At 37.7% G+C, this 19,752-nt stretch overlaps 1 protein-coding gene across 4 annotated transcripts in view; it reads right to left on the bottom strand.

Moving 5' to 3' along the window:
• LOC136344803 (uncharacterized) overlaps positions 1-19,752 on the bottom strand; it is an 81,249-nt gene that overhangs the window by 46,896 nt on the left and 14,601 nt on the right. Inside the window, exon 2 of one of the 4 annotated variants that reach the window (XM_066292586.1) lies at positions 2,620-2,780. In XM_066292586.1, the coding sequence (XP_066148683.1) occupies positions 2,620-2,681 (62 nt within the window). In that variant the 5' untranslated portion in view covers positions 2,682-2,780. Of the gene's footprint in view, positions 1-2,619; positions 2,787-19,752 lie in introns of those variants that run through there. The other 3 variants (XM_066292587.1, XM_066292591.1, XM_066292589.1) reach the window with 3 other exon arrangements.

Below are 19,752 nucleotides of genomic sequence, written 5' to 3'. Positions count from 1 at the left end.
CACTCGCCGAATATCAAAGTTAAAAAAAGTTCGGAGATATATTTTTAAAGCGGGAGGGCCTGACACCGAACTTTCCTGCCCAGTTTTGTTCCGTAATGGCTAAAGAAACGCGCTTAGGTTGCGAAAAGGAGGTTTTGTTATTTGGCAGTGATTAACGGTGCTCCGCTGGACATACTGGACACACATACGGGCGGTGTCACCACCAAGGGGACTGTTTGGAAAGATGGAAAAACTATTGGCCAAACCGAAAATAGTCATTTTGTCACTATTTAAATATCGATCCAGCCCTCCAAAAGGAACCGTTTTGGCAAACCAGTTAAATGAGTCTTTTTGCTGGGTTGAATTCATGCGTGAATTTCTCTAAAAATTCGCATTTCTTTGAGAGCCCAAGGAAGAATAAGGAATTTCATTTCAAGAACTTTCATGTTATATTTGTTCCGAAAAAAAAATAATAAGAACTTGGAAAGTTGCAAGAGAAGTTTTACCAGCAAATGCTACTGGCTGGATTTCGAGTCATGTCCTGTCCAAAATTTCGACAATTAGTTTTTACATATACAGGGTGTTACAAATTAGTAGGCCAATCCGCTAACCACAGATTCTTTGAGCGACAATAAGTCGACTTTCCTTATGCGACTTTTTTCTTTGGCGTTTTATACTCAATATACAGAGTGTTAAAGTTATTAAAAAATAAATTTATTTGGTTAATAATTTCGGTACTTCTTATCGCATTTCAATGAAATTTTGTAGTGATGCACAGTTCGATGAGGCGTTCTCTTCCTATAATTTACGTAAAAAAAAATTTTTACCGGAAAAGGGAAATTCGGGGTCACCCCCCCCCCCCCCAACTTTTTTTCCGCGCGCCAATGGTAAACGTGTTTAATTTTTTTAAACTAAATATTCTTTTATCTTAATTTTTTCATTCTTCTAAAATTTTGATTCACCGCTTTACTTTCGAAGATATTCCAGCATATTGCCTGTCAATACATGGTACCCATTCTGCATTTATGTATGTCGGGAACGTATCGACCATTTATTCCGGTACAAAATGGACGTTGCGTTACTATTGAAAAATCTGGTAGATATCTGTGATGATGCGTCAGGTTACCAAGGCAACGATTAGCTTTTATTTATTAAACAATGTCCCCACTGTAAATGCTTCTTGCTGAAGTTAGAAGGTAATCAAAATTGTGAACTCCGGCCAAAAAGTGGCAGGAAAGGCTACTTTTCAACAAAAGAAGATATCAGAGAACTTAAATTTTAGTTAACGTCTGAGAATCTAATTTGGACTATTTTTTGAAAATCGGTTTGCCGCCTCTCGGCCTTCCTTTATTTTGAATTTGAGTTTACCATTGAGTCTCCGACACACCAGCGCATTTGTCTTGAGGCAAAGGCCGTTCAATGGGCGTGTCTCGCTATCCATCATCTTGTTAGCAGTCAGGACAACAATACAGCTGAAACTCTATGGGGAGGCCCAGGAACTTTGGCAGAGATGGGTACCAAGGAGCCAAAAATAAAGCAATTAAGCTTAACTGCGCCAATCTCTCTGGGGAAATTGCCTCCCTTGGTATCTTTTGGTTTGAGGGAAGACAGAATTCGACGTGAAAGTAGACGGAACGATTGACGAATAATTCAGCTAAGAATTTCAAAAATAAAAAAATCCGAATTCCGCAATTCCGCCTCCGCAAACATTAACTATTAAAATCTCGCAATAAGATTCATTATTAACCCTTATTCGCGGATCAACAGTGTTGGCGTAATAACATGAAGAATAACACTTATCCGTTTACTACGTATCTAATGGATATTTTATAGGCTTACGAAGGCTTCGGCCAATGAGAAGACACGGAAATCTTCCCAGGGAGACCTTCACTCGAATTGCACACACAGAGTTGCATAATTCAATAACGATGCAAAATACAATAAATTTATTGTGACACATATAGTAAATTATAGGCTATAAATACTATCTAGTTGTGTGTGCAACGGCTCGGACCTGTTAGAAAAGCGGTTATTATAAATTTTACAATACTCCCACAACAAGCGTGAAGTAAGGAAACACCCTATAAATAATTGTTTTGGGAACGGTTCGATTACACGACACCAGTGACCTCTATTTGCTAATAGTCGGGGCGGAAAGTGGTACTTTACGGTTTAATGCGGCGCAAGTGCGCGAATTATTAATGAATTGATAAATTGGTACACCTGGTGATAAACTTATTTTCTGAGAACCCATTTAATATCCGTATTTATCTTCGGACACGCCTTTTATGCATACTGAGACTTTTTGCCGGCTGAAATTTTCCATTGTAACTCCCAGACGATAAATTTCCCCCAAAGTTAAACTTAAAAGTTCGTTTAAGTTCCGTGTTTTTTGTTTGAGGAAATTTTGCCAGACAGTTTATAACGTCGTATTTCGAAAGTAGCTAGTTTGTCGCCGTATACACGGTATCTGGGGCGGCTTTTCTTGTTTTTCTTTTCTGCATTTTCCACGTGGATAAATATCGCGATGCGGATGAACGGAATAAACATGAACCGATCTGTACAGTTTCCCTGAGCGTAGGGCAAACAACGACACATCAGTACTTCAAAGCGCTAAGTTCATCTTGACTCGGAACATACCTCATGAATATTACGGGGAATACGAGACCATTAAATTCTAACACAAGACAAGTGACCTGCATCCAAAGGCACTCGCACTCGGCATCCACATCAAATATTTGCAGTCCCTCATCGTCGAATGTCTGGATCCAATTGCTGTTCCACACAAAGCAGGGGCGGACCTGGAACAAATCAAATAATAATGGTTAGCAACCGGTACGAACCACTGACTCAATGTCGTTTTGGCTGGATATGTGGAAGTAATGGTTTTCAAATTAATATTCGGATTGGGTTATTTCGTGGCCTATGTGCCCGCTGTGTGGTATGCTGTGATGACTAACACACTTTAGCACTGGTGAAATACTGCTGTTGATCGTTATTTATTTCAAATCACAGAGCTGACCATTCGAAATTCAAACTAGAAATAGGCATAAATGTTTTTCTTGAACTGTCCTATTGTTCGTACACTGTTTATGTGATTCTGTGCAACCCAAAAAGTAGAATTAGCGCCTGCACTGGCGGCTCTAATTCATACCTATTTCTAGACAACTGATTATTTTCCAGAACTCTTCCTGTAGTTACTGGATATTTCTGGATAGTCCCCTTCGACGCTGGTCCTTGGATGGACGACCTATTAAGTAATGATTTTAAAAAACAGCGTCCATGGAAAGAATCTCTTCGTCGGTACGACAACTGTAGAAACATTGGCCCTTGAAGCTTAAACCTCGAAATGATTCCGTTTTTCTATCTTTAAATCATATTTAATGCAATATTTGGAAATTTTGAAGAAATTTTAAATTCGCGATATCCACAAGATATCATCAAAATTTCATAATCGGTCCGGTAATGTTGTTTACTCAAGAGACCTGTCCTACTCCATTTCCCCAAATGGTTTCAATACTTTTTCCAGTTTTTTTTTTAAAGTTTTGCCCAGGGGAACAGTATCGATACATCCGAGTATACCACCGAACGCATACTTGTTATAGAAAAGTCACACAAAACAGCCGTTAAGTCCTACCTCACGCACTCGCTGGAAGTAGTAACTTTATTTCCTACATTCATGATTAAACAGTTTCGGTTCGTAATAATGAACCAATATTCAGGTTGTTGATTCCAGCAGAAGGGGACAATGAGAGATCTACATGATGTAAAATCTTTATTCCTACTGGCCACTTAAGGAACACATATTGCCATGGCAATCCTGCCGCCTATTGTAGAGCACATCAGTCAGCTTTGTCGAACTGCTAGATGGCGCAGTGGCGGTTACGCGAAATCGAGATTGACATTTGACAATAATTTCTAAAGCGCAATCTAATGTTATTTGCGTTTAAGATACCTTAGGCACGAAATAGCTTTATATGTACTCACTTTTTATGGCCATTGTTCCCTCGAGTGACTTAAGCTCCTCGCCACGTAAACGTCTCCCTCAGAGCATAATGACTATTATAAAAAGCTCGTAAAGTAATACACTATTAGCGTGCCATATGATGACAAGAGTGGGTCACAATAAGCGCCGGAATTGAAAATTCACTTGAGTTTTTCAGATGGTGCTTTAACATGATTAGATCAAGGTGCCGCAGTTGATTAAACTTTCTATGATAAATATTTGTTCACTGCCTATAACTGTTATTTCTAAAAACGAACTCTAATCACGACGTTGCCATATTTTTTTCTTTCGAGGCAGTTCGGAACTTTTAGCAACGGACTACTTTATTGAAAATTCTGACACGTGCGTGTTAATTTTCAAGTAAAAATCTCCAATATCTGCTGTGCTTCATAAAAACACGCGCTAAACGGGATGATGCCATTCTACTTAAGTCGATAGAGATTTCTATCAAACAATTACACTTAATGGTAATTTTCACATCAAAACACGTCAGATATACCTAATATCAAGATTTGTTCCACCACTATCCGCGGATGATGGCTAGGCATTTGCTTTACGTCATAGGGTGCCCGATTTAGTTTCTCTATATACGGGGTATAACATAAAATGTTGAAGAAATTTCAGGGGTCAATAGTGCTCTACAAAATAATAAAAAATGCTAATAGTCATGGTCAAAAATGCAACTTTTGTTTGATATACAGAGTGGTAAAGTTTCACATTTTTCCTCATATTTTGCGTTTTTCTCACGTAAACCTTGAGTTAAACTTTAGGAAATTTTGTGCACCTATTTCTTTGTGACCTTTCACAACAAAGTGTCACGATCATCCATACCTATCTACAGGGTACAATTTTTTAGCCTTTTGGCTTCTTGCAGTATTTTCGTATCTATCACTGTTTTCGTAGAATTTGAAAAAAATACATATCAATGTAAATTGAGGAAATCCAGTTTACATATTCCGGCCTGCAATGTAAAATGCTACGGCTGTGCTTCAACCATTGTAATACTTTTGTTATGATTTTTGACGTTTCGTATTTTCAAAAATTTCATTCAAGGCGTGCATGAGAAAAACGCAAAATATGAGAAACAACTTGAAACTTTCTGATCATGGGTGTAATTAGCATTTTTTTAAATTATTTTGCGGACTACTGTAGGCCCCTGAAATATCTCCATGATGATATGCTAGACTGTCTACCATGAGAAGTCAAATACACGAGGTGAAAACTCTTCGAAAAGAAATGAATTTTTAACACGTATGACTGATGCGAGCTGGAAAAAAACAAGACTGAAAGGTTCATGAGAAAAACATAAATTTTCTATGCGTGGAAGATCATTATTAGCCCCGAAAACACTTAATTAAGGTCGATAAAACAATATATTAATTAACTCGGCAATTAGAAAACTCGCCTTTTCTTTTCAAAATAAGAAGATTCAAAATTATCGGCTATATTCCTTGGCCAATCTACGTTGAATTCGAGGACCATAATTCAGAATTTCCCTTGGAAATAATGGCAAAATTGATTGTCATTCGCGACCGATGGGGCGTAAACGTAAAGATAAAACCTCCCCTCCCCCCTTCGCGGAAAAAAAAAAATTAACACTTTCGGCACAGCACAAAGAATGGTTCCCAATCGATATATCACCCGCAAAATGAGAGAAAGCTCCATAAGGAAATGAGTAAATATTGTAGATAATGGATCTCAACCCTCCTTGTCGATGGGTTTTGTTTCATTCCTTCTGATTATGAAAAATCGACTGCGGGAAAGCGTTTGCGGATTTTGATTGTGCATACAGGAGAGCACAGTGAGGCTAATTTTAACGCAATTTTTTAGAACATGTTCTTAAAGAATTTCCTGATAGATGCTGCACGTCGCTGGGCCTGCAGATTAAAATAATCCTTCTTGCGAATCCAGGATTACGAAAATAACTTTCGATTTTGAAATCGATAAGCGCACGCCCGACGTAATCTAATTCCGGATTCGAGGCGCGGATAGATCCGCATTCAGGTATAAAATTACATTTTGTTATTTCCCCGGTAAATCTCATTTTTAATATATATTTCCCGTCATAATGCGACAAAGTGTACAATTCGAAGGTGGTTTATGCAAATCCGACGCTCGGGGAGGATTTTTCGCTAGGAAATTGGGAAACGTTTTACGGATTCTTAATGCGATACCAAGAGACATCGGGCGCACGCCCGAAAAATCGCACACTTTTCTATTGGGAAAGTGCACGAAATTGCAAATCGTTGCACTTGCTTTTGTCATGGAAATGAATACGATGAAGTATGGGTATTTGTAAATATCCGCTATAGGTGTAGGAGTTGAGCATCTGTGAAATCCATTTGAACAGATTTATCATATTATGATCGGTTATGTATTTGGAAAGGCATTTTGAGAGGAAACCATTAGGAACCCGTGTTGATAATGCAGCTATGTACGATAAATAACTGTAGGGTAACAGAATGCATCAGCACGGGACGTAATTAAAATTAAGCCGTTACCTAACGTGCTACCACTTCATGTATAGCGGGTGTCTGGAGCTCAGACGAGGTCGATTTAATTTAGACAAAGGTCGCCGTTTGGAGTTTACGAACAAGGCCCGTTGAAATATGAAAATTTTCAAAAAAAAAAAAGGGAAATTCAGTCGGAAACACACGAATAGAAACTCCCTGAAAAGTATAATTTAAGCCGATGAAGTGAAACTTTTGAAGATGACTTGAACAGAATTTTTCAAAAACTCTTTATCAGAAACTTGGAAAAACCTATTACAATTTTTAAGCGCCATATTACTGACTTTCCACGTCACTCCGGCAAAGTTGCTTACTCACAAGGCGCATATTCCTTCCAACAAATTGTTTGGATAAACCTTTTTCAAAAACAAATCCTAAGGGCTCAGCGTTGCCCTCGTTCCAGGATTAAACAAAATCATATTGTATTTAGTGATTTTTAGCGACTCTTTTACCGAACAACTGAGCGCAAAATCTACCTCGAAAATCTTCAATCATCAAAGAATTCTAAACCATTGTACATTTCTAACAAAACCCCTCATAACTCAATATCAAAGAACCGATTCAACTCAATTTTCTCCCATTCTCGGCACACCTTTCAACTCGCTAAACAAGTAACAACTTCGCCGATTTTTCCCACCCTCGCACTTAAAAATGCCCGTATCAAAAACGTACTGTAGACGACATATGTTTCATTGTGACACCCTCTCGAAACTGGTTCTCTATATTTAAATTTTGAGATTTAATAGGCCGTAAATCCATCAAGATGAAGATTTCGCTCCCGTCCTGTCAAAACCGCAGTCAAAGGGGGAGAGAAATATAAATCCAAATCTTATAAAGAACGATCTTCGAGTCTTCGACTAGCTGAGTCTCTGGATGCGTAAAATGACGTTTTTATGACGAAACTTACGGCTTATTGAATTATCATAACAGTTGGTCGAGTGTTAGTAAAGAGAAGAGAAAGTAGTGATGACACAACCTAAGGCGAGCCTTATTGAAAAATCGACACCTTAATTGCCTTTAAACGAAAAAATATGGAATACAGCTGCCGATCTCTTACCGCACGCAGACATGTACTTATGTAAATGTTAACTCATTATAGACGAGTTACGTCATATCCACGATTTATTAGTGTAATATGCCAAGTTCGATAGCCATCTCGATCCGAAAATCATTAAAACGCACTCAAATCGAGGAGATTTTTATAAATATTTAATTTAAGTGGGCAGCGAGTGACATTTTTTTTGTTTTGATTTATTCACCGGTTTGCTGGAAAATCTAGCTGAAATGTCACTGACCGATAAATGTTGCATTGGAGTTACTTTACTAGAAATAACAGGTAGGACTGAACACATGTTCGACATTTGTAATGCTGCTTACCGGTCCAGGATCTCAATGCGAGGAGAGCCTGACTTTTTAAAAATAGTGCCGGCTCGCCGCCCTCCTGCAATCGAGACATTAATTGTCTTGAATTGTTGCTATTTTTTCCGCACATTTGGGCGGTGAAATTCAGATTGAATCCAAAAATGTAACAAAAAAACTGCACGAGGAGCAATATCGAACGCGAGCGAGGTCAGAACGGTTTTGAATTACCAGAGGAAAAACTTATTTAGAGTAGTGGATCAGATGAAGAGTTCCGGCAGCGTGCGTATCAAGTTTTGCCTCGCCTGAAAGCTTATCATTGTCTCCTGAAATCTGCTGAGAGTCATTTGGTAAATAATTCAACGATAAAGAACAAGTGGTGATAAATTGGACTTTAGCTGAATCAGAATTATTAATACAAAAGGCTCAGTTTGGTTTTGTTCAAGGGGAAATCGCTTGCAATTTTGATAACGAAACAATCCTTTTTTAATGCAGCTTTGCGCGCTTCTTGAAGTTTTGGATTTCCTTTGCGGGTCGCCTCGAAATTACGGAAAAACAACAAATTTCCTATGAACACAATATTTCGCAACAAACTCATTCGGAAACCGCCAGGGACGTGCCCTGACGCTCTTGCTTTATAGCGTACGTTGGCATGCTAAATAAAAATGGTGACTAGCTTCAAATAATTCCCAGAAAGTACCATAAAAATGTGTTTACAACATGCACGTTATTCCGACTTTAACCGTAAATTATAATAAAACATTATTTACTTACCCTGTATAGGCTCAAAGAGGAATTTAAACATGTTCGTGCAAACGGTAGTTAATCAATTAAATCTGCGGTCTTTCACGTCAGTCACTGGCAAAAAGTGCACACCTTTTTCCTTTTTCCCCCATGTCGTTTGCATTTTCATAGAGTTGTTAAACATTTCGACGTATTTCGCTATAAATGTAAATCGCAAAGTCCAATACCAGCCAGTACAGGTGATGCGAAATTAACAATTAGCCCTCGCGTCTGCTTCCAGGACCCTAAATTGCCGTGATGTGCGTTTTTAAAACTACGAGCCTGGAAACTTCTATCGAATGTTATTGTGAGCGTTCCAGGCTGTTCGGATTTTCCAAATTTAATATTGTATCGTTCAGAGGTGTTTCCGTCAGTTGGTGAGCCTTCGACGTCACGGACACGAAGATGTTTTCCAACCCCCGGGGGCGCAGCCACATTTCGAATTTATTTCTCTATGGGTTTTTCTAAGCCGGAGGGCGTCTAGACACATCGCTAAATGGAAGAAAAACTGGGGTGTTTTTTCATGTCTCCCCCTCAAGGGTGATTTAAATTAAACAATTAGGAACGCTGTAGGCCTTCGAAAATTAATTCACCACTAATGCATTATTAACTCGTTTGAATATTCGCTCGTACAAATCAGCAAGTACATGCAACGTTTAAAATTTATCAATTTTCTACATCATACTTCGCTAATATTTGCTTTATTATTTAACAGTTAACGGCAAGGTAAAACAAACATGAAGACATTTTCGTGAAAAAGCACAGAACCTACATTCATTGTCGAAACCCCTATGGGACGTAATAAAAAAGTCCTGGTTGGACGTAATGGAAAGATGTAGCATTCGTCATTTATGCTAACATACTGGAGGGTCGGCAGGCTTTTGGATGGAGTGGTCATTTCACTGTGTTGTTCAAGACGCCCTACACCAGGTGATTCTGGATAAGTGGGACAAACAAATATGCGGAAACCGAGAAGAGCTACGAAAAATGGCCGAACAAAGTATTTTTTATTTTCAGGTGCCCCAGTTTTTGTGCTGTTATTTTTTTCAAAATCACATTCAGTGGCCTTTTGGGGGTGACTTGATTTTTTCAAAGAGAATATTTTAGAGATTCGAATTTTTTGATGACAGTAATTTTTTTTTTTTTTACTTGAAACATTTTTTGCTCAAAGTGATAAAATTCGTAATGACACTAGAGGGAAAATAAATTCTCATTTCGGCAGTGTTTGAACAAAAATTTGATAAAATTGAACTAACAAACGGACAAATGAAATTTCCAATCCAAACCCAAATTTTAGACTTCGCACGCGTTCAGTGTCGTCAAATTCCTCGTAATATTTGCAACAAGTTCTGGATATTAATAAACTAAGTTACCCTTACGCTACGCCCGTGCTACGTATATGCTATGCGCGCTTCTCGACACATCACACCTGAAATGGTTTGAAAATACCACACAATCGTTTCAAAACAGAATTGTCAAGTGCCTTGAACAGCGGGGGCACCATTCCGAACATTTGTTGGACTGATTTTTGTTTCATTATAAAATAAAATTTACTACAAAGCAAATAAAATTGCTCAAATACCTTAACGAAGCGCTTATTTTGGATCTAGTATTATTATGAATTTTAATACTTTCGGCAGAAAACGCTGAAACATTTTTACTGTCATCAAAAAGTCGGAACCTCCAAAAGAAAAGTTGATCCTCCGAAAATAAGAGACTTCATTCGGACCCTTTTCTTGTGGACCTCCTCGGCTCCGAGACACTTGCTTGTCCCATTTATATTTAAAATCACCCGGTATACTGTTACCTTTTGTCTTTTAACACGAAGCCGACGTAACGTGTAAAATTTTACAAAATAGGTTGTTATACTTCTCCTCTACGAGATCCGGCGAAAGCCTAGTCATAACGTCATTCGTGAAGAACTTTAGTAATATAAAACTTGCACTATAGATATTTTATTTCGCGTTACTCAAACTTCATGCAGACTAACCCGAAACTCCACTTTAAGTGGTGCAGAAATAAGAGCTAAAATATGCAAAGGGCCTCAAGTTTCCCTTTTGACATTAACCAATTAAATTGAATTTATTCTTCGAATATAAGAATGTCATTCATCCACCTCGTTTTTCTATATTGAAATCCCGGTCTATTTCTCTGAACTCTGATGCAATTGCGGCTTGCTTTAGATCGGCTTAATGGTGTCATACATAAAGATAACCGACGCGACGTCTTAATGAACTTATCTGGGATAATGTTATAATTACCCCACATAAGATTTAACTTTTAATAACGTTATTCAACGATCAAACAGTAAACCTGTGGGCGTAGCAATGCAGCCAAGATTAATCACACAATGAATTTATAATCAACTTTTAACGAGAATAATAGTATAGGTCAAATACTTTTATTGGTTCGTATCTATTTGGGTCGTATAATAGGCTGCATTTAAGTTCATTACTACTTAATATTGTGGTGCTAAACAATGGATTTCTTCGGCTAATCTGTAAGGACATCGATACGTTCTTTTATTTATTTACCGAACGGTGTTTTATTTGTCTGATGGTTTTACGCCTACAACTAATCGGTTTATTCGGGTTTCAATGTCAAAGATTTATGTCTATTAAGTGCGTTTTTTTCCATTGCGAGGAAGTACGCACAATTTAGATATCGGAAAGGTCGAGGCAATTCAGGTAATCGCTCAGAGATTTCGGCTCGACCTAATCCAAACTAACCTGAGGAGACAAATCACAGATCTGCCGCAGGGCGTTAAACTCACATTCGGCTGGTACGAATTCACATGGAGAGATTTTAAGAGGGTCACCACCAATCGGGCGTGTTCTGAACGAGGGAACTTAGAATGTGCGATAAACACTATAGTGTTCGAATGGAAATTCGCATCCTTAACCGTTTTGAAGACTGCTCTACTTAGGTTCGAATTTCGGACAGGTTAAATAATAGTAAAAAATGCTGCTGTGACCATTAAAGCTCTCATTAGACATCGATGTCCGCTGTTCTTACATCACAGTCGGCTGCACATACTCCGCAGTATAGACGGTGGCCGGCAAAGCGTTCATACACCTTCAACGCATTGAAATTAAATTAAAATAATAGTATATCCAGTATATTGTAATAACCTCTAAACAGCAACACGTGACCAACTAATCTATAATAATTGATTTACTACATTATATTGTTTATAAATACTATACCAAACTGTTTACAAACAAGTCAAACACGCAAATCAATATAAACAATATTAAAATATACAGGGTGTTTAAAAAAGACGCGGCAATATTCAAGGGGGCGATTTCTCAGTCATTTTAAGAAGAAAAGTTCCTACAAGCATAAGATCAGAAATGTTTGTTTTCAAGATACAGGGTGTTAAATTTAGAAAAAACTTTAAACTTCAACAAATTCGACAGGTACAAAATGATTAATCACGAGACGCATTCAAATGACATTCACGTTATTGATTTTTAAACGTATCCTAGTGAATAAAGCAGTTATTTTTAGTCGAATTATTCGCGAATATTCCTAGAATATTTGAAAATGTTTTTGTATGATAAATGGACATATAACAAAACGGATTTTTGTTTTTTATCACGTAAACGAAGCAAGGCACGACGAAAATTTAAGAGACAAATAAGTTGCCTTTTTAGTTGATTTATCTCAAAAAAATATCGAAATTTAATTAAGGTCAGTGGCGTCCATTCCTTTGTTAATAAATTTGGTAAACGTGTGCCACACTCCCATCCCTGATGCCACTGGACTTAATCATTTTAATCTAGTTAGGGCCAAATCAGCCCCTTATTACTACATACAACGTTACCAAATTTCAAAAACCATTATTATTTTAAAAAGTCACACCCTGTATTTTTTTACCTTATAATTTTTTTTTTCATAAAATGATCTGAGAAATCACTCCCTTAAATATTGCCGTGTTTATTTTTTTCAACACCCCATATATAATATTAATATTTTGTGGCATGGCCTTTAGCTTAAATGAAAAGCGTCAAGCGTTGAGGTGACGATTCAACCAAGTTTTGGGTTACAGAGGGATCAATTTTTAACTATTCTTCTTGCAAAATTCGTTGTAAGTCGCTTTTATTGCTTATCTGACATTTCCTGATTCGTTTCTCTAATTCATACCATACATTTTTTATAGGGGTGATGTCTGGTGACTGTGGTACAGGCTTGACGATTTTCGGTATGTTGTCTATTAACCATTCCTAAACAACTTTCGCGGACTGTTTTGGGTCGCTGTCCTGATTAAATAAATCAACTCCAGGCATGTTTAATTTTAAGGCGCTCCGTAGGAGATTCTTATTTAAAACACTCAATTAGACCATTTCATCCATGGTTCCTGGAATGATTACCAAGTTTCCCACCCCATTGGCTAACACGTAACCCCTTACCATACAGGAAATCACTTCCATACTTAATTGTTGCTCGCAGATTCTTGGAATTTAAAGCTTTTCCTCTATTTCACCACACCAGCTATCGCTCATCTGAACCAAATATATTAAGTTTTTCTTTTCATCCAAAAAACTGAAAACGTTTTTGTTTATTTCTTTCATTTATAAAATATTTCTTTGTAGCCACTCTTAAAAAGTGTCCACCTTTTTTCGGTACCCATCGTCCAGGATCGGGGCTTACTTTTTTTTCAAAAAAATACCTTCAATCCTTGCAGCCATATGCGAACCACTTATTCTTGGATTCTGTTGGACTTTTTGTACAATTTTTCTCTCTTCTCTCACGGTCATCTTTTTTAGTCGTCTTGCTCGCTTGTTTTAACAACGGAGTATTCGTTTTTAAACTTTTCGACAATGTTTTGAAAAGTTGCGAAACTCCTATTAACTATTTGCCCTATTTCTCGATACGACTTATTTCGTTTATGTAACCCCATTATGTATTATCTCTCTTCCAGCAACTGTCGTTTCTCCCAATTTTTGACCCATTAAGTTTTGGAACAGTTTTTTTCATTTAATCTCTGATCTAATGTTTAATAAATTAAGCTGCTGCAATTAACTTGCACAATTTTAAAATAAATATCCGTAGATATAATCGCCTCAATTGCAGGTAGACTTGTTTATTCGTACCTACGCAGTGGATGAATACTTTTACGGTCTAATTTTTGGGACATGTTTGTAAACATTTTGCAATAGTACTTACAAACAATATTATTTAATAAAACAATTATTACAGATGAGTTGTTGACATGTTGCCGTTTAGAAGTAAAATAATTAGAGGATATTGCAATATACTGTTATTTAATTTTATTTAACAGCGTTATAGATGTATGAATACTTTTGCCGGCCACTGCACGTAAAACTGCATTTATTTATTATATGAGCTTAGACCGGATGCTATATCTATGCAGATACCCTAAGTAGTAAAATAGAGTCTGGATACAGTAGACACGTACGCTCTCTCTTCTGTCTTAATTTAAGAACGCCCACAATACCTGGAGCAACTGACAGAGTGGCTAGGAAAATGGAGAATACGTATAAACCAAAGCAAATCAAGCCGAGTAACCTTCACCTTGCGTAGGGGGAGTTGCCCTCCTGTGAAACTGCTTGAAGTCCCTCTCCCACAACGAGATTCGGCAAAGTACCTAGGTGTCCATCTAGACAGGAAGCTAACATGGAGAAACTACATCAAAGCAAAAAGAAAGGAAATGAATATAGTACTAAAAAAATTATCTTGGTTCTTGGGCTATCGATCTGAACTAAGCCTCAACAACAGGTTACATGTTTACAAATCCATTATCAAACCTATTTGGACATATGGCGTGCAGTTGTGGGGTACAGCTAGTCAAGCAAACATAAATATCATTCAGCGTTTCCAACCAAAGACCCTTAGAATACTGACCAGAGCTCCATGGTATGTGACCAACGACACTCTGCACACAGACCTTCGAACCCCTACTGTTCGTGAAAAAATCACCAAATATAGCAACAAATATCTGGACCGACTTAACCATCATCCCAATCATCTGGCCGTCAATCTGTCGGATTCGTCACAATACACCAACAGACTAAAAAGATTCAATCCTCTCGAAGTTCCGGATAAATTTTAAGATATAATTATTGGGAGCTCGAATTGTCGAACTTCCTATACAAACATGTAATCTAATTAGTATATGTAATTCATCAAATATTACTAAATGTCCTGTAATGACAGATTGTAATGAACATAAAAAAAAGAAAAAAAAATCCAGATATCCTAAGTAGTAAAATAGAGTCTGGATACAGTAGACACGCACTCTTTCTCTTCTTAATTGAAGAACGCGTACCCAGCAGGGTGACTATAAGATACGGAGTAGTAACGTTAGTTCTGAGTCATTGGTTGAAACGAATTGTTGTAGCAAAATAGAATTTAAGCCGATAAAATGAGTTTTTTCACAGTTACTGAATGATATTGTTCCAGGTTTAGATTTTCATTAAGACCTGTTAGGCTCTGTTTCGCTCAACTTGAGAAAACTTTCTAAAGTTTCAAATGCACTCAAAAGCGCTAAACTCTTAGAACACCTATGGATGGAACGTGGAAGCCCCAAGTGATCCAGCTGCACATCCGTTCAACTAACTTGACATAAAGCGAGGTATTAAATCAACCTCTAACGTTAATTTCGAGAAACGCACCAATTGCAATAATCAAAACCAGTCCGCAAACACATTTCTGAATGGCCCACGCAGAAGGTTGTCTGAGTGCTTGACGTGTTCCAACAGGACAGATCACCAATACCGGATCGTGAGAAACGTTCAGATGTATGTGCAAGGAGTCACAATCGGTGCACTGCGCATATTTTAAACGAGTCAGAATCGATTCATCTTCCGTTGGAACGGGACCCCTATTGACGGCTTCGAAAGTCTCACAAATAGAACATGAAATTCGAACGACTTTCCTAACCTTTTCGCTCTGAATACTTTAGCATATCGAGCGATCCGGTATTAGTTGCATAGTTGGATTAATGCCACCCCCTCCCCCGGATCATAAAAACCCCCATAAAACACGAACCCGGCTTTAAAAACCTAAAAACTTTCTTAAGTACCCTCCGAATGACTTGCATGATCTCAACCGAGCGTGAATGTGGCGATAAGGAACCGGGGAATATTTAAAAGTAAACACGGTAAAAAATCTAAATCTCCGGCCGGTATGGAAAATCTGGTGGCTGTAAGGAAGCCATTGTTTAAAATTCGAGAATGGGAAAAAATGGAAAAGCGTTTTGGAAACAGCTGGATCGCGTTTTATCGAATAAATATTTAAAACCGTTCGGGGAACGCAGGGCGAATTATTTATTGACTTTTGACGTTTGGTTTTCTATTTTGTACCAGCGGTGAATTCAAAGATCTAAGACGCAAACGATTTGTTTCCGAAATGTGCAAATATGGAGTTTTCCTCGTAAGTAATTTCGCAAGTAACTCATTGTTCTAACCAGCAGTTGGCTCTCGTTATGCGAACTACATGATAATTTTCCACGTTAGAGCCCATAAAATATTCCCGCCCCTTAACTTTAAATAACAAGATTACCATCCAAATTCCTAAGTTACTTCTGAGAGTTTATCAGGGTTGGAAGTTGCTCTCTAATTGTTTAAGTTATGCCGTACATTTGGGACATAATATCCGATAACACATGAAAACAATCAACGTTATGAATGCTTAATTGTTAGCGGAGGCAATTAATTTTTCGGGTTTATTCTGTACGAATAAACAAGAAAGTCGAAATTGAACAATCGCTTCAACATTGTGTACATATTAAAGAGCCTTCGAAGGTCATTAATTCTTATACGTGGTACGTAATGTAATTGCATTGCTTTGGAAATGAAGACATACAGTTCTCGCTAATTTCAGGTCGTTTATGGAATTCGTGATAAAATCAATACGAATTTTGACCGTGATTAATTATCGATTTGTTGATTGATTTTGCCGGCCTTTTCAATTTAAAAGCAAGAAAACGATTTGCAGAACTTTGACCCCCATTTAATCATCACTTTAATCTCTTACGGTTTGATAGGTCTCTGTGGGAAGCAACAATTACTATTTGTTACTGCTTGTGCATATGCCATTTCCTATGTAAAAGGTTTTCGTAGTACGGGGCGATTCGACAGAAGAGGAGAGGATACTTTGGCAATGGTGCATTTCGTTAGTCATAACTGAAACTCACAGTTTTAGATCTAAATTATAAATACACATGCTTCAACTAGAGAAACGCACGCTTAATACTGCATATGCAGTTTACAGCGGTTTCACTAAACGACGTTAAATATCGGAAAATCGATTACGTAATGGATTATCGATTAGGGAAACGCTGAGCAAAGCCACGCGAGCAGACATTCGCGTAACACGTCGAAGCGACTCGTTTGATATTCGCGCCGAATGGGTTGACGGATTTTGGAGATATAATAAGTCAAAAATTTCAAAAAAATGAACACCATTCTGTCAAGAAATAAATGCCATTCTTTCAATTTTCGAGTATCAGAAAACTCTTCACAATCACTCATGTTCCTATGGTAACCGAGGTAATCTCAAATATGTAGTTATCACACTCGAATTATTTAAACCTCGCCGCTAATAGTTGTCCGCTCATTTACGTCATTGACATCTTGCGGTTAAAATGTGACAGGTTTCCCGGTGCTGTCACATCGTATCACATTTCTTATGCCAACCTTCAGTCAAACTCGTGCCAGCTAAATGCGTCATCGAAAATATCGTTTTGGAAGAAATTTAGAAAAAGTATGTTTACATTTCCGCACACAAAAAATGCAATTAAATAGCAACTGTCCAGATATTTTCATGTTTGTGAATAAGTTTCATTGCTGGAAAACTCTATGTTATTAATTTGGAAACACTTTTACAGTTTTCATCGTACAACGCGACATATTAATATACCGGGATTCAGGGAAAAACACTCGTATTAAAACTTCAATGGAAAATAATGGAAAGTTCATAAAGTGAACATGAAATGTTTCAATTAGAGAAAACTGGATACAGCGCTAATTTAGGCTTGACTGAAAGTTTCCACTTTTGTAGTTATATGACTTTTCATTTCAAACATATTTCCTGATATTTCTCTATCATCCTTAAACTGCATCTGAGCACTCGTAGTGCATGTATAAAAAGCAATTAAAAACTTAATATTCCACACTAACCCGACGTAACCCAAAACCCACTCGTGACTCACCAAACGTTCGTCCGAATTGATTGGTACACATTTTTGACAGCTCAATAGCCAGACTGGCGTTTCTTCCTTTTTTGTGGAGAATGAACTTTTAGCGGAAATATTAATTACCATTACCGCAATCGATTCTTTGAGTGCTAAAAACGCATCTACGAACATTCATCACTCGCGGCCATATAGCTAGACGAAAAAAAATTTAAATCATCGGAGTTGCACAATGAAAGCCGTTTACAATTTTCTTAATGAGCCCCAAGGATTCCAACACACAAAGAGTCAAAAAGGGAAAGTTGCGATTTATAGGTAGACGTATCTAGAAAAACATGCATCTACAGAGTTATGCCTGGGTTACATCATCGGGCACACTCGTTTAGTTAACAACAATGCATAATTTCCCATAAAACCTGTACAATGCAAGCCATATTAATATTTTAAAGGTGCGTAGATCACGGCAAACACCATGTCTTGTTAAGCCGAGCTGTAGGTAAAGGTTTTTAGAAATTGTAATTGCCAGGAATAACGAATTCCTTCCCAATGGCTGAAGCACCTACTTCTTGCCACTGGCCCCTTACATCATCAGAGGGGTATTCATTTAACGAATCAAGAGTAATAAATTTACTTGGAACGACGTAATCTTGTTTGCCGCTGGCAAGAAGGTAAAGGAGTGTTTTAATTGACGACCAAATGCACCACTGATTGGTAATATGGATGTTCGTTTTTTTCGACAAGAATTGGACGCGTGACGAAATCCATCCTCCAATCACCTACGCAAATATCACCGAATTTTGAAATCGTGTCATATCTACCTATAAACCGTTTTAGTTTGTGAACGAGAAACACGAAACAGCTGGGATAAATAAATTCTACACGTATTCCTGGAATATAGAGCACCGGTTTTGGGTTGGCCTCCAGGCATTGAAAGCACAACGAGGTTCTCGATATAGAGGCTCAAAGATCAAAAATTGATGCGTTTGTTTGCATGCCTGTGTTATAAGGCAAAACGGATTTGAATTCGAACTATTGGGGACGATTTATGAAATGCCTTGATCACGTTTTGAATCACCAACGGGGCATTCATTAATCCCCCCCACTGAAAAGATTAAACATTCGATAGTAACGTGAATAGAAAATTGTCGGCGATTGGTTAAATATAAATTAAATTTAATACTGCCGATATGGAAGAATTTCACCGCGTACGCAAATTTAAAGTGCAAACAGAAGTTACATCCACCTCTATATTGCGCACTGAAACTTTGGTAGCAATTGTGCAGTTAGTGGCACTTTTGTGGTTGTTTGTCCTCGAGATTGAACGCTCCGCTTACCTGAAACAAAAAAAAGTACATTTGAATTATTCTATTTGGGCCCCCTTCAAGATCTACGTTATTGCAGCAAAAATTCTTAAAGCGAAAATGTGCGAGGAAAAAAGTAAAGCAGAGGTTGAAGCGATTATAGGAAAAATTGAAAACCTGATAAGGATGATAGGGAGGGAGGAGGCAGAGAGGAAGGAGGTTAAGAGGGTAGAGCGGCAAACAATGTGGAAGGGGGGGACGGAGGATGAGAGAAAGAGAGAGAGAGAGAATCGGCAGCTTCATTCTTGGAAAATTACATTTCTTGAATGTTAAAATAAATGAAAACAAATCTACAACTCGTATATTCAATAATTCAATCGGCGACAGAAGGTGTATTCCTCATTGAATTGGCGACAAGTAAAATAAAAGCTGATATGAGCGTGGGTCCGGAAACATCTCGTTTCCGAGATACCGAAGACAAAGGTTTGACATAAAGACACCGTCCTTCATAAATTCATAATTCTAAGTTTGTTTTTTTTATATATATATATTTAAGGAACCCCTCTAGACAAATTTGCTTGAATGTGGGGGAAAAATTATGTGAACCGGAAGACAGTGTGAGAAGCAAAAAAGTATGAGGGATACTAAAGAATC

The sequence above is a fragment of the Euwallacea fornicatus genome, chromosome 18 (assembly GCF_040115645.1).
Source record: "Euwallacea fornicatus isolate EFF26 chromosome 18, ASM4011564v1, whole genome shotgun sequence".
Classification (NCBI taxonomy): Eukaryota; Metazoa; Arthropoda; class Insecta; order Coleoptera; family Curculionidae; genus Euwallacea; species Euwallacea fornicatus.
The sequence above is the reverse complement of the archived record's forward strand: the minus strand, read 5'-3'. Positions and strand labels throughout refer to the sequence as shown.